This window comes from Balaenoptera physalus, assembly GCF_965194825.1.
Source record: "Balaenoptera physalus genome assembly, chromosome: 8".
Taxonomy (NCBI): domain Eukaryota; kingdom Metazoa; phylum Chordata; class Mammalia; order Artiodactyla; family Balaenopteridae; genus Balaenoptera; species Balaenoptera physalus.
This window is the reverse complement of record NC_138887.1, coordinates 90948419-90960709: the sequence shown is the minus strand read 5'-3', so window position 1 is coordinate 90960709 and position 12291 is coordinate 90948419. Positions and strand designations below refer to the sequence as shown.

The window sequence follows — 12291 nt, the reverse complement described above, 5'->3', positions numbered from 1 at the left end:
TCCAAAGACAAAGGAGAAGCCACAATGAGATGGTAGGAGGGGTGCAATCACAATAAAATCAAATCCCATAACTGCTGGTTGGGTGACTCACAAACTGGAGAACACTTATACCACAGAAGTCCACGCACTGGAGTGAAGGTTCTGAGCCCCACGTCAGGCTTCTGAACCTGGGGGTCCGGCAACGGGAGGAGGAATTCCTAGAGAATCAGACTTCGAAGGCTAGCGGGATTTGATTGCAGGACTTAGACAGGACTGGGGGAAACAGAGACTCCACTCTTGGAGGGCACACACAAAGTAGTGTGCGCATTGGGACCCAGGGGAAGAAGCAGTGACCCCAAAGAGACTGAACCAGACCTACCTGCCAGTGTTGGAGGGTCTCCTGCAGAGGCGGAGGGTGGCTCGGTCTCACCGTGAGGACAAGGACAGTGGCAGCAGAAGTTCTGGGAAGTACTGCTTGGTGTGAGCCCTCCCAAAGTCTGCCATTAGCCCCACCAAAGAGCCTGGGTAGGCCCCACTGTTGGGTCGCCTCAGGCCAAACAACCAACAGGGAGGGGACCCAGCCCCACCCATTAGCAGACAAGCGGATTAAAGTTTTACTGAGCTCTGTTCACCATAGCAACAGCCAGCTCTACCCACCACCAGTCCCTCCTATCAGGAAACTTACACAAGCCTCTTAGATAGCCTCATCCAACAGAGGGCAGACAGCAGAAGCAAGAAGAACTACAGTCCTGCAGCGTGTGGAACAAAAACCACATTCACAGAAAGACAGACAAGATGAAAAGGCAGAGAGCTATGTACCAGATGAAGGAACAAGATAAAACCCCAGAAAAACGACTAAATGAAGTGGAGATAGGCAACCTTCCAGAAAAAGAATTCAGAATAATGATAGTGAAGATGATCCAGGACCTCAGAAAAAGAATGCAGGCAAAGATCAAGAAGATGCAAGAAATGTTTAACAAAGATCTAGAAGAATTAAAGAACAAACAAACAGAGATGAACAATATAATAACTGAAATGAAAAGTACACTAGAAGGAATCAGTAGCAGAATAACTGAGGCAGAAGAACGGATAAGTGACCTGGAAGACAGAATGGTGGAATTCACTGCTGAAGAACAGAATAAAGAAAAAAGAATGAAAAGAAATGAAGACAGCCTATGAGACCTCTGGGAAAACATTAAATGCAACAATATTCGCATTATAGGGGTCCCAGAAGAAGAAGAGAGAGAGAAAGGACCAGAGAAAATATTTGAAGAGATTATAGTCAAAAACTTCCCTAACATGGGAAAGGAAATAGTCACCCAAGTCCAGAAAGTGCAGAGTCCCATATAGGATAAACCCAAGGAGAAACACGCCGAGACACATAGTAATCAAATTGGCAAAAATTAAAGATAAAGAAAAATTATTGAAAGCAGCAAGGGAAAAGTGAAATAATATACAAGGGAACCCCCATAAGGTTAACAGCTGATTTCTCAGCAGAAACTTTACAAGCCAGAAGGGAGTGGCATGATATACTTAAAGTGATGAAAGGGAAGAACCTACAACCAAGATTACTCTACCCAGCAAGGATCTCATTCAGATTTGATGGAGAAATCAAAAGCTTTACAGACAAGCAAAAGATAAGAGAAATCAGCACCACCAAACCAGCTCTACAACAAAGGCTAAAGGAACTTCTCTAAGTGGGAAACACAAGAGAAGAAGAGGACCTACAAAAACAAACCCAAAACAATTAAGAAAATGGTCATAGGAACATACATTTCAATAATTAAATGTGAATGGATTAACTGCTCCAACCAAAAGACACAGGCTTGCTGAATGGATACAAAAACAAGATCCATATATATGCTGTCTACAAGAGACTCACTTCAGATCTAGGGACACATACAGACTGAAAGTGAGGGGATGGAAAAAGATATTCCATGCAAATGGAAATCAAAAGAAAGCTGGAGTAGCAATACTCATATCAGATAAAATAGACTTTAAAATAAAGAATGTTACAAAAGACAAGGAAGGACACTACATAATGATCAAGGGATCAATCCAAGAAAAAGATATAACAATTATAAATCTATATGCACCCAACATAGGAGCACCTCAATACATAAGGTAACTGCTAACAGCTATAAAAGAGGAAATCGACAGTAACACAATAATAGTGGTGGACTTTAACATCTCACTTACACCGATGGACAGATCATACAAATACAAAATTAATAAGGAAACACAAGCTTTAAATGACACAACAGACCAGACAGATTTAATTGATATTTATAGGACATTCCATCCAAAAACAGCAGATTACACTTTCTTCTCAAGTGCGCACGGAACATTCTCCAGGATAGATCACATCTTGGGTCACAAATCAAGCCTTAGTAAATTTAAGAAAACTGAAATCATATCAAGCATCTTTTCTGACCACAAAGCTGTGAGATTAGAAATCAATTACAGGGAAAAAAATGTAAAAAACACAAACACAGGGAGGCTAAACAACACTTTACTAAATAACCAAGAGATCACTGAAGAAATCAAAGAGGAAATCAAAAAATACCTAGAAACAAATGACTATGAAAACACGACCATCCAAAACCTACGGGATGCGCCAAAAGCAGTTCTAAGAGGGAAGTTTATAGCTATACAAGCCTACCTCAAGAAACAAGAAAAATCTCAAATAAACAATCTAACCTTAAACCTAAAGGAACCAGAGAAAGAAGAACAAACAAAACTCAAAGTTAGCAGAAGGAAGGCAATCATAAAGATCAGAGCAGAAATAAATGAAATAGAAACAAAGAAAACAATAGCAAAGATCAATAAAACTAAAAGCTGGTTCTTTGAGAAGATAAACAAACTTGATAAACCATTAGCCAGAATCATCAAGAAAAAGAGGGAGAGGACTCAAATCAATACAATTAGAAATGAAAAAGGAGAAGTTACAACAGACACTGCAGAAATACAAAGCATCCTAAGAGACTACTACAAGCAACTCTATGCCAATAAAATGGACAACCTGGAAGAAATGGACAAATTCTTAGAAAGGTATAACCTTCCAAGACTGAACCAGGAAGAAATAGAAAATATGAACAGACCAATCACAAGTAAGGAAATTGAAACTGTGATTAAAAATCTTCCAACAAACAAAAGTCCAGGACCAGATGGCTTCACAGGTGAATTCTATCAAACATTTAGAGAAGAGCTAACACCTATCCTTCTCAAACTCTTCCAAAAAACTGCAGAGGAAGGAACACTCCTAAACTCATTCTATGAGGCCACCATCACCCTGATACCAAAACCAGACAAAGATACTACAAAAAAAGAAAATTACAGACCAATATCAGTGACGAATATAGATGCAAAAATCCTCAACAAAATACTAGCAAACAGAATCCACCAACACATTAAAAGGATCATACAACATGATCAAGCAGGATTTATCCCAGGGATTCAAGGATTCTTCAATATACGCAAATCAATCAATGTGATAAACCATATTAACAAATTGAAGAATAAACACCGTATGATCATCTTAATAGATGCAGAAAAAGCTTTCGACAAAATTCAACACCCATTTATGATAAAAACTCTCCCGAAAGTGGGCATACAGGGAACCTACTTCAACATAATAAAGGCCATGTATGACAAACCCACAGCAAACATCATTCTCAAAGGTGAAAAACTGAAAGCATTTCCTCTAAGATCAGGAACAAGACAAGGATGTCCACTCTCACCACTATTATTCAACATAGTTTTCGACGTCCTAGTCATGGCAATCATAGAAGAAAAAGAAATAAAAGGAATACAAATTGGAAAAGAAGAAGTAAAACTGTCACTGTTTGCAGATGACATGATACTATATATAGAGAATCCTAAAGATGCCACCAGAAAACTACTAGAGCTAATCAGTGAATTTGGTAAAGTTGCAGGATACAAAATTAATGCACAGAAATCTCTTGCATTCCTATCTCATCATTCCTAATGATGAAAAATCTGAAAGAGAAGTTAAGGAAACACTCCCATTTACCATTGCAACAAAAAGAATAAAATACCTAGGAATAAACCTACCTAGGGGGACAAAAGACCTGTATGCAGAAAACTATAAGACACTGATGAAAGAAATTAAAGATGATATGAACAGATGGAGAAATATACCATGTTCTTGGATTGGAAGAATCAATATTGTGAAAATGACTATACTACCCAAAGCAATCTACAGATTCAATGCAATCCCTATCAAATTACCAATGGCATTTTTTACAGAACTAGAACAAAAAAATCTTAAAATTTGTATGGAGACACAAAAGACCCCAAATAGGCAAAGCAGTCTTGAGGGAAAAAAACGGAGCTGGAGGAATCAGACTCCCTGACTTTAGACTATACTACAAAGCTACAGTAATCAAGACAATATGGTAGTGGCCCAAAAACAGAAATATAGATCAATGGAACAAGATAGAAAGCCCAGAGATAAACCCACGCACCTATGGTCAACTAATCTATGACACAGGAGGCAAGGATATATAATGGAGAAAAGACAATCTCTTCAGTAAGTGGTGCTGGGAAAACTAGACAGCTACATGTAAAAGAATGAAATTAGAACACTCCCGAACACCATACACAAAAATAAACTCAAAATGGATTAGAGACCTAAATGTAAGACCAGACACTATAAAACTCTTAGAGGAACACATATGAAGAACACTCTTTGACATAAATCACAGCAAGATCTTTTTTGATCCACCTCCTAGAGTAATGGAAATAAAAACAAAAATAAACAAATGGGACCTAATGAAACTTAAAAGCTTTTGCACAGCAAAGGAAACCATAAACAAGACGAAAAGACAACCCTCACAATGGGAGAAAATAGTTGCAAACAAATCAATGAACAAAGGATTAATCTCCAAAATATATAAACAGCTCATGCAGCTCAATGTTAAAAAAACAAACAACCCAATCCAAAAATGGGCAGAAGACCTAAATAGACATTTCTCCAAAGAAGACATACAGATGGCCAAGAAGCACATGAAAACCTGTTCAACACCACTAATTATTAGAGAAATGCAAATCAAAGCTACAATGAGGTATCACCTCACACCAGTTAGAATGGGCATCATCAGAAAATCTACAAACAACAAATGCTGGAGAGGGTGTGGAGAAAAGGGAACCCTCTTGCACTGTTGGTGGGAATGTAAATTGATACAGCCACTATGGAGAACAGTATGGAGATTCCTTAAAAAAACTAAAAATAGAACTACCATATGACCCAGCAATCCCACTACTGGGCATATACTCAGAGAAAAGCATAATTCAAAAAGACACATGCACCCCAATGTCCATTGCAGCACTATTTACAATAGCCAGGTCATGGAAGCAACCTAAATGCCCATCGACAGACGAATGGATAAAGAAGATGTGGTATATATATACAATGGAATATTACTTATCCATAAAAAGCAACGAAATTGGGTCATTTGTAGAGACGTGGATGCATCTAGAGACTGTCACACAGAATGAAGTAAGTCAGAAAGAGAAAAACAAATATCGTATATTAACGCATATATGTAGAATGTAGAAAAATGGTACAGATGAACCGGTTTGCAGGGCAGAAATTGAGACACATGTAGAGAACAAATATATGGACACCAAGGGGGGAAAGCGGTGGGGTGTGGGGGTGGTGGTGTGATGAATTGGGAGATTGGGATTGACATGTATACACTGATGTGTATAAAATGGATGACTAATAAGAACCTGCTGCATAAAAAAATAAATAGAATAATGTTCAAAAATTAAAAAAAAAAAACCATACAAAGATATCACAAAAAAAGGAAACTACAGGCCAATATCACTGATGAACATAGACGCAAAAATCCTCAACAAAATGCTAGCAAACCAAATCCAACAATACATTAAAAGGATCATACACCATGATCAGGTGGAATTTATCCCAGGGATGCAAGGATTTTTCAATATCTGCAAATCAGTCAATAGTGTCAGCTTCCCTAAGGAAGGAGGCCTGAGCCACCCACGGTTTCCTAAAAGCAGCTCTAGATTCAGCAGCCTCTCCAGGGACATGTGCTTTCATCATCACAGGAAGAGGCAAGCACCATAACGCTTAGGAACAGCAAAATTAGTCCCATTAGAACCCATTTAGATCTCCCTGAAAGGACAAGTTCCACCATAGGAGGGCCCAATGTCCCCTTCTCCCCTTACCTTCTCACAGAAGTGGCAAAGAGAGATGTACTCCCTGTGTGCCTCTCCTTTACCTTCTTTTATGACTAAAATGTACGTAAAACCACACTGAAAACAGAAGTCCAGCATCACTGGGATAAACAGTCTCCGGTTCCCTCTATCATGTGTCTGATGAGATTCAGCCCAGACGGCCTGAATCTCATATCTCGTCTTCATATTTTCTCTGTCTCTTAGAAGCCCAAATGAGAAATGGTCCTAATGCTAATTAACAAAGGTGTTTGTGAGAAATACTAGATTTAAAGTTGCTGGGAGAGGACCTAACAATTTTCTTCCTTAAAAATTACACATATTGGGACTTCCCTGGTGGTGCAGTGGTCAAGACTTCGCACTCCCAATGCAGGGGGACCGGGTTCGATCCCTGGTCAGGGACCAAATCCCAAAAGCTGCAACTAAAAGATTCCCTCACGCCGCAACTAAAGATTCCACATGCCACAACTAAATATCCTGCATGTGGCAAAGAAGATCCCAAGACCTGCAACTAAGACCCGGGGAGGCCAAATAAATAAATAAATATATATTTTTAAAAATTACACATATTCCCAATAGGTATTTTGCTTCTTGCCTGTTCTGTATAAAGCATTGGTATGTGGCACTTATGGGCACATGCACACATATATACACGTAGATGATTATTTAACCTACTTTAAGAAAATGTAGTATTACAAATGTGTGTTCTGAAATAAAAATTTTAAATGTGTATTAAATGAGAAACGTTCACATTTTTTAAATCTTACAATGAATTTTTTGGGAGAAAAAAATCAAACCCACTTACCAATAAATATAAGACTCCATGGCCTCATATATTCAAGCAACTTCTTAAAATAACAAAACTTTGGGGACTTCCCCAGTGGTCCAGTGGTTAAGACCCTGCCTTCCAATGCAGGGCGCCCGGTTTCCATCCCTGGTTGGGGAACTAAGACCCCACATGCTGCAAGGTGAAGGTATCTTAGAGATATATTTGCCAAAGGCAAGGAAATCAAAAGCAAGGAAGAATACTCTGATAAGCAACCACTCTAACAGATGGAAAAGCCAGAAAGCTATCATCACTAGGATGACTGAATCCAAGGGCTGAGCAGCTCCTATAAAAATGGCAAGATGATGCAGAATCCTATCTGTACCCCAGGAGTACCATCCCAAGGGATACTATGAAACAAATGTGAATATGAACATGAGTTCAAGTTAAAGAAATCAAGGTATATGAGGTTTAGAATTTAAAAGCACAAGTAGGGACTCCCCTGGTGGCGCAGTGGTTAAGAATCCACCTGCCAATGCAGGGGACATGGGTTCGAGCCCTAATCCGGGAAGATCCCACATGCCGCGGAGTAACTAAGCCTGCGCGCCACAACTACTGAGCCTGCGCGCCACAACTACTGAGCCCGCATGCCACAACTACTGATGCCCGCGCACCTAGAGCCCATGCTCTGCAACAAGAGAAGCCACCGCAATGAGAAGTCCGCACACCACAAAGAAGAGTAGCCCCCGCTTGCAGCAACTAGAGAAAGCCCATGCGCAGCAACAAAGACCCAATGCAGCCAAAAATAAATAAATTAAAAAATTAAAAATAAATAAATAAATAAAAGCACAAGTACCTAACAAAATGACTACATTATCTCAAACATTCTAAAAATTGTTTTAGTGCAGTTAACAACACAGAGGAAAATGCATTTCCAGACCCCTGACTCCCGGAGTATGTAAATCACACATTAGGTAGAATACATATGTATTCATTCAAGACTGTAAGGATTTCTCAAATTACTGTGAAATTTTTAAAAAGGAAAGACCTTTCTAACGGGTCCCACAACTATTTCCAGACTTCAAGAACTGTAACCCTTCCTGCAAAATATACTTTGCGTTTTTGATTTGTCTCCGGAGTGTCACTGTTGGTGTGAGTTTTCTCTGTGGTTGTTTTTTAATGATTCAGTTGGCTGGCTGCAAGTTTAAGATCCTGTTTAATTACCTTCTGCACTTACGACCGTGGAGAGGAGACATGGCGGGGCTCACTTCTTAGCATGTGGAGCTTTATCTAAGATCCTGAACATGACTAGTTACCAACGCCTTATGCAGACGGGGAGAAGGGAGAGAGAAGGGCTAAGACCATTTAAAACCATCATAAATTCCAGATTTCCTGTCTCTCCTTTTGTCCCTTTGACATTCCGTCTGGTAATCTGACATGTCATCCATAGCCCTGATAGTACCTTCGAGAAACCCTCTCCCCGTCTAAAAGACAGAGACGCCTCTTCGCCCGCAACTCAGGGGGCTCACAGGCGGGCAGTCCTGGCCCCAGGTGCGGGGTCGACTCCTTCTGGGGGCTTCGCCGCTGGGCACCCCTGAGCAGCACCCTCACGGGGGCGCCCGCGACCGGCCGAGTCGCTCCGGGAGCGGGAGGCACGCCTCGTCCGACTACACTTCGGACGCTCTGCACCCGCAGCCGACAGCGTGTGAGGAAGGACACGGTACAAATCTGAGGAGCCCTCGGGGTTCACGCGCAGACAGCCAAGGGGGCGTCCGCGGGGACTCCTTCCCTCCCGACCTCCGTCTCCTCGGTCGCCGCCCGACGAGCACCTCGGGCGCAGGAGCGGCAGCCGCTGGCCGGGCCCGCCTGCCGGCGCAGCTCCTCCTCCGCGGGGTCGGCGGGCCGCGGAGCCGCGAAGGCCGCCAGCCGCCCTCGCACGCCCCGTCTACCCCGCCAGCCGAGGCGCCGCGTCCTTGGCGGGTGGCCGCGGGAGGCCGCGGGCATCCGGTGCGCGGGACCCGGCACGTCCTCGAGCGCGCGCCCGGCCGCCCCCGCTGGTGGCGGCCCCGGGCGAGTTGCACTAACTTTCCGGGGCGGGGGAGGGGCGAGCGCCGCGGGCCCGGCTGCCCGGGCCTTACCTGTGCTCAAATTGTCGTTGATTTTCAAGGGCACCCGCAGGATGTAGACCAGGAAGAGGACGATGAAGAACCATACGGTCCAGAGATAAGTCCAAGACCAAACTATGCAGGACTTGAGCTGCTCCAGAAAGCCCGTGCCCGCTTCAGCCATTTTTACGGCGCTGCTCTCTGCTGCCGCGGCTCTCGGTGTCTGCAGGGATGATTCACCGGCCCGGAGGCGCCGCTCGCGCCGCCGCTGCCGCCGCCGCGGCCCCGGCGCCCCCGGAGCTCGCCCGTCGCCCGGGACGCGGGCGCGGCGGGAAATCGCGCGCGAGCCGCGGGCGCGCTTGCCTTTTTTTCCCAGCCTTAATGCTAACTCTCTGAAGGCCCCCACAAGTGGCTTTCGTGGAAGGATCACGTGGCCCTTGCCCCTCACGTTCTGATGCCATTTATATTATGCTAATATTTAGAAAGACAAGCCAAGTGGCGCGCTGAGGGAAACTCTTGACATATGTTGAGGGTTTCCTGTATGTCAGGCACTGTTCCAAGGTCTGTATAATCTCACCTAATTCCTTCAACAGTAGCCATTATATAGATAAGGGAAACTGAGGCACAGTGACTGAGCAGTTTACCTTCACCTCGAGCCAAAATTCATTTGCAGTGCGATGGATGCCAGCGTACGGGGTCTTAAACGCAACGCTCTACTCCTTTCTCTCAGAATTTAGGTTCAGAGGGATGAATAAACCCGGAGCAACTAGAAAAAAATTAGATGTGCTCCTGTCACTGGTTAGTAGGCCTGAAGATAAATCGTTCTGTTAAGCAAGATTTGGGTTGCACACTATTTACCTTTGTTTTGTCTTCCTTGAAGCCGCACAGGGGGTTTCCAAAGACATCTTGACAAGAAGAATGTTTATCTTCCAGTCTGGGGGGTGATGACAGTTCAAACAACTCTCAGCCTGTTTTTAATATAAACAATTCTCCGGGATAATTTTGGCTTACTCTGAACTGGCTACTTTAAACAAGAAGTAAATTATAAACGGTTTTTGTCTGAATGAAACGTTGCCTTTACCAAATGAAAATTTAAACTGTTTCTGTCCATAAATAATTTCACTTTCTATGTATTGGATAGTAATAAAGCAATGGCAGGTAACCCAATCTACAGCCAAGACATTTTTAGAATTCTGAGCATTAAAGAGAATATTTTATTATAAATTTTGTTTTGCTTACTTGTCGTTTCCGCATAATAAAACAAGCTCCTTTAACTTTTTACACGTATTTTATGTATTATGGCATACATAATAGAACTACTCTTACATTTTCACTAATTCCGATCTCACTCTCAGCTACTGGTTTCTCCATATATTTGATCTACTAGAGCGGTGAGACAGGCAAGGATAAGAGAAATTGACACACACATACTTTTTTATAGATATTTATTGCAGCATACTACCAAACAATTTTTTATGTAACAATGATGCCTGGATTCTCAGTAGAATAAAACAACATGAGTACATGAAACATCTATTTTATGTGATGATTAAGTAACCCACCAGATTCTCTACAATAGGTTTGCCTACTTAATTTAAATGAATAGCCTGAGGCCTGACTTTTTGCTGTCAGTGAACCTCAAAGAAGGGACATAAATCTGACTCAGTTGAGCCACAGTTTTTTATCTACTAGGAGATCCTGTAGGGTCAGCCCTGTCTTATTCATCATTGCCTCTCCCTGATGTGCAGCCAGAGATGGGGGTTGGGGTTGGAGACATGTCTTTGTGCTCGGATACAGAATTGAGTGAGAACAAGATCTCGTGAGAGCCTCAGCTGCTTCAATATGGCTGGAGTGCAGGCTCTACATGGAGTAGTGTTGAGAGGGATAAAGCTGAAGAGTGTCTGATCTTGAAGGGCCTTGTAGAAATGCTAAGGTGTTCACAGTTATTTGGCATTGCACACACTAATCCAAATGACCAAGATTTATGTAGGTGGAAATTACATATTAAGGAAGTAGAACTGACAGGCCTTCGTGACTGGTAGTATAGGCAGGGTAAAGATAAAGAGTGAAGGGTGGCTGTTGAGTGGGACCATTCATGAAATAGTGACATCCCAGATATGTCCCACCACCACTTGACCATCTCTCAGTGGGCTGGTGCACAGTCACCCCAAGATCATCATATCCAAAAGTGAACTCATTACTTCCTCACCCCCAACTGCTCTTCCTTCTAGAGTTCCATCAGGGAATGGGCATCACCCTTCCAGCTCCCTAATTCAGGAATCTGAGGATCATGCCACCCAGATTCCTCCCTCTCCCTCACCTCCTTTCCTCCTCACATTCAATTGGGCATCAATACTTCAAGGTGGGACTTCCCTGGTGGCGCAGTGGTTAACAATCCACCTGCCAATGCAGGGGACACAGTTCGAGCCCTGGTCCTGGTCGAAGATCCCACATGCCTCAGAGGAACTAAGCGCATGCGCCACAACTACTGAGCCTGCGCTCTAGAGCCTGCGAGCCACAACTACTGAGCCCATGTGCCACAACTACTGAGCCTGCGCTCTAGAGCCTGCGAGCCACACTGCTGAGCCCGCCGTGCCACAACTACTGAAGCCCGTGCGCCTAGAGCCCGTGCTCCACAACAAGAGAAACCACCTCAATGAGAAGCCCGTGTACTGCAACAAAGAGTAGCCCCTGCTCACCGCAACTAGAGAAAGCCCGCACACAGCAACAAAGACCCAACACAGCCAAAAATAAATAAAAATAAAATAAATCAATTTAAAAAAAAACTTATTACTCTATTCTTCACTAAGCTACTCAGTATCTTTACTCTTGGGAAGATACTGTAAGATGGGCTGGTTTTTCAGTTGCACTTTAAATAGTGTAGAAATGATAATAGTATACTTTTCTTTTTATTCTTGATACTCAAACCCAAGAGGGTTTTTTTTAATACAGCACTTTTAATCAAAATAAAAATTCATTGTCTGAAATTTTCTATATATGTAAAATAGCATGAGTTATCCCAACTTTATTATTTTATTTTAAAACTGCATGTTTTTGGTCCATGACTGGCTAGAGTTTCAGGAACCAGAGTCACATCTAGACATTTCTTTGCTAAAAATTACAGGATTTCAAAAATACCCAGAACCAGTAATAACCATCATATAAAATAATTCCAAGAGAAATACAAAAATAATATGCTATTTACTGGCTATGTCATGT

The 12291-nt window shown here is 42.5% G+C and overlaps 1 protein-coding gene across 8 annotated transcripts in view; it reads right to left on the bottom strand.

The window, feature by feature from the left end:
* The window catches only part of ST7 (suppression of tumorigenicity 7), a 298480-nt gene extending 286917 nt beyond the window's left edge, over positions 1–11563 (bottom strand). The window contains exon 1 of one of the 8 annotated variants that reach the window (XM_082472341.1): positions 9106–11563. In XM_082472341.1, coding sequence (XP_082328467.1) covers positions 9106–9256 — 151 coding nt within the window. In that variant the 5' untranslated portion in view covers positions 9257–11563. The other 7 variants (XM_082472342.1, XM_082472346.1, XM_082472345.1 and 4 more) reach the window with 7 other exon arrangements.
* Between the last annotated feature and the right edge of the window lie 728 nt (positions 11564–12291).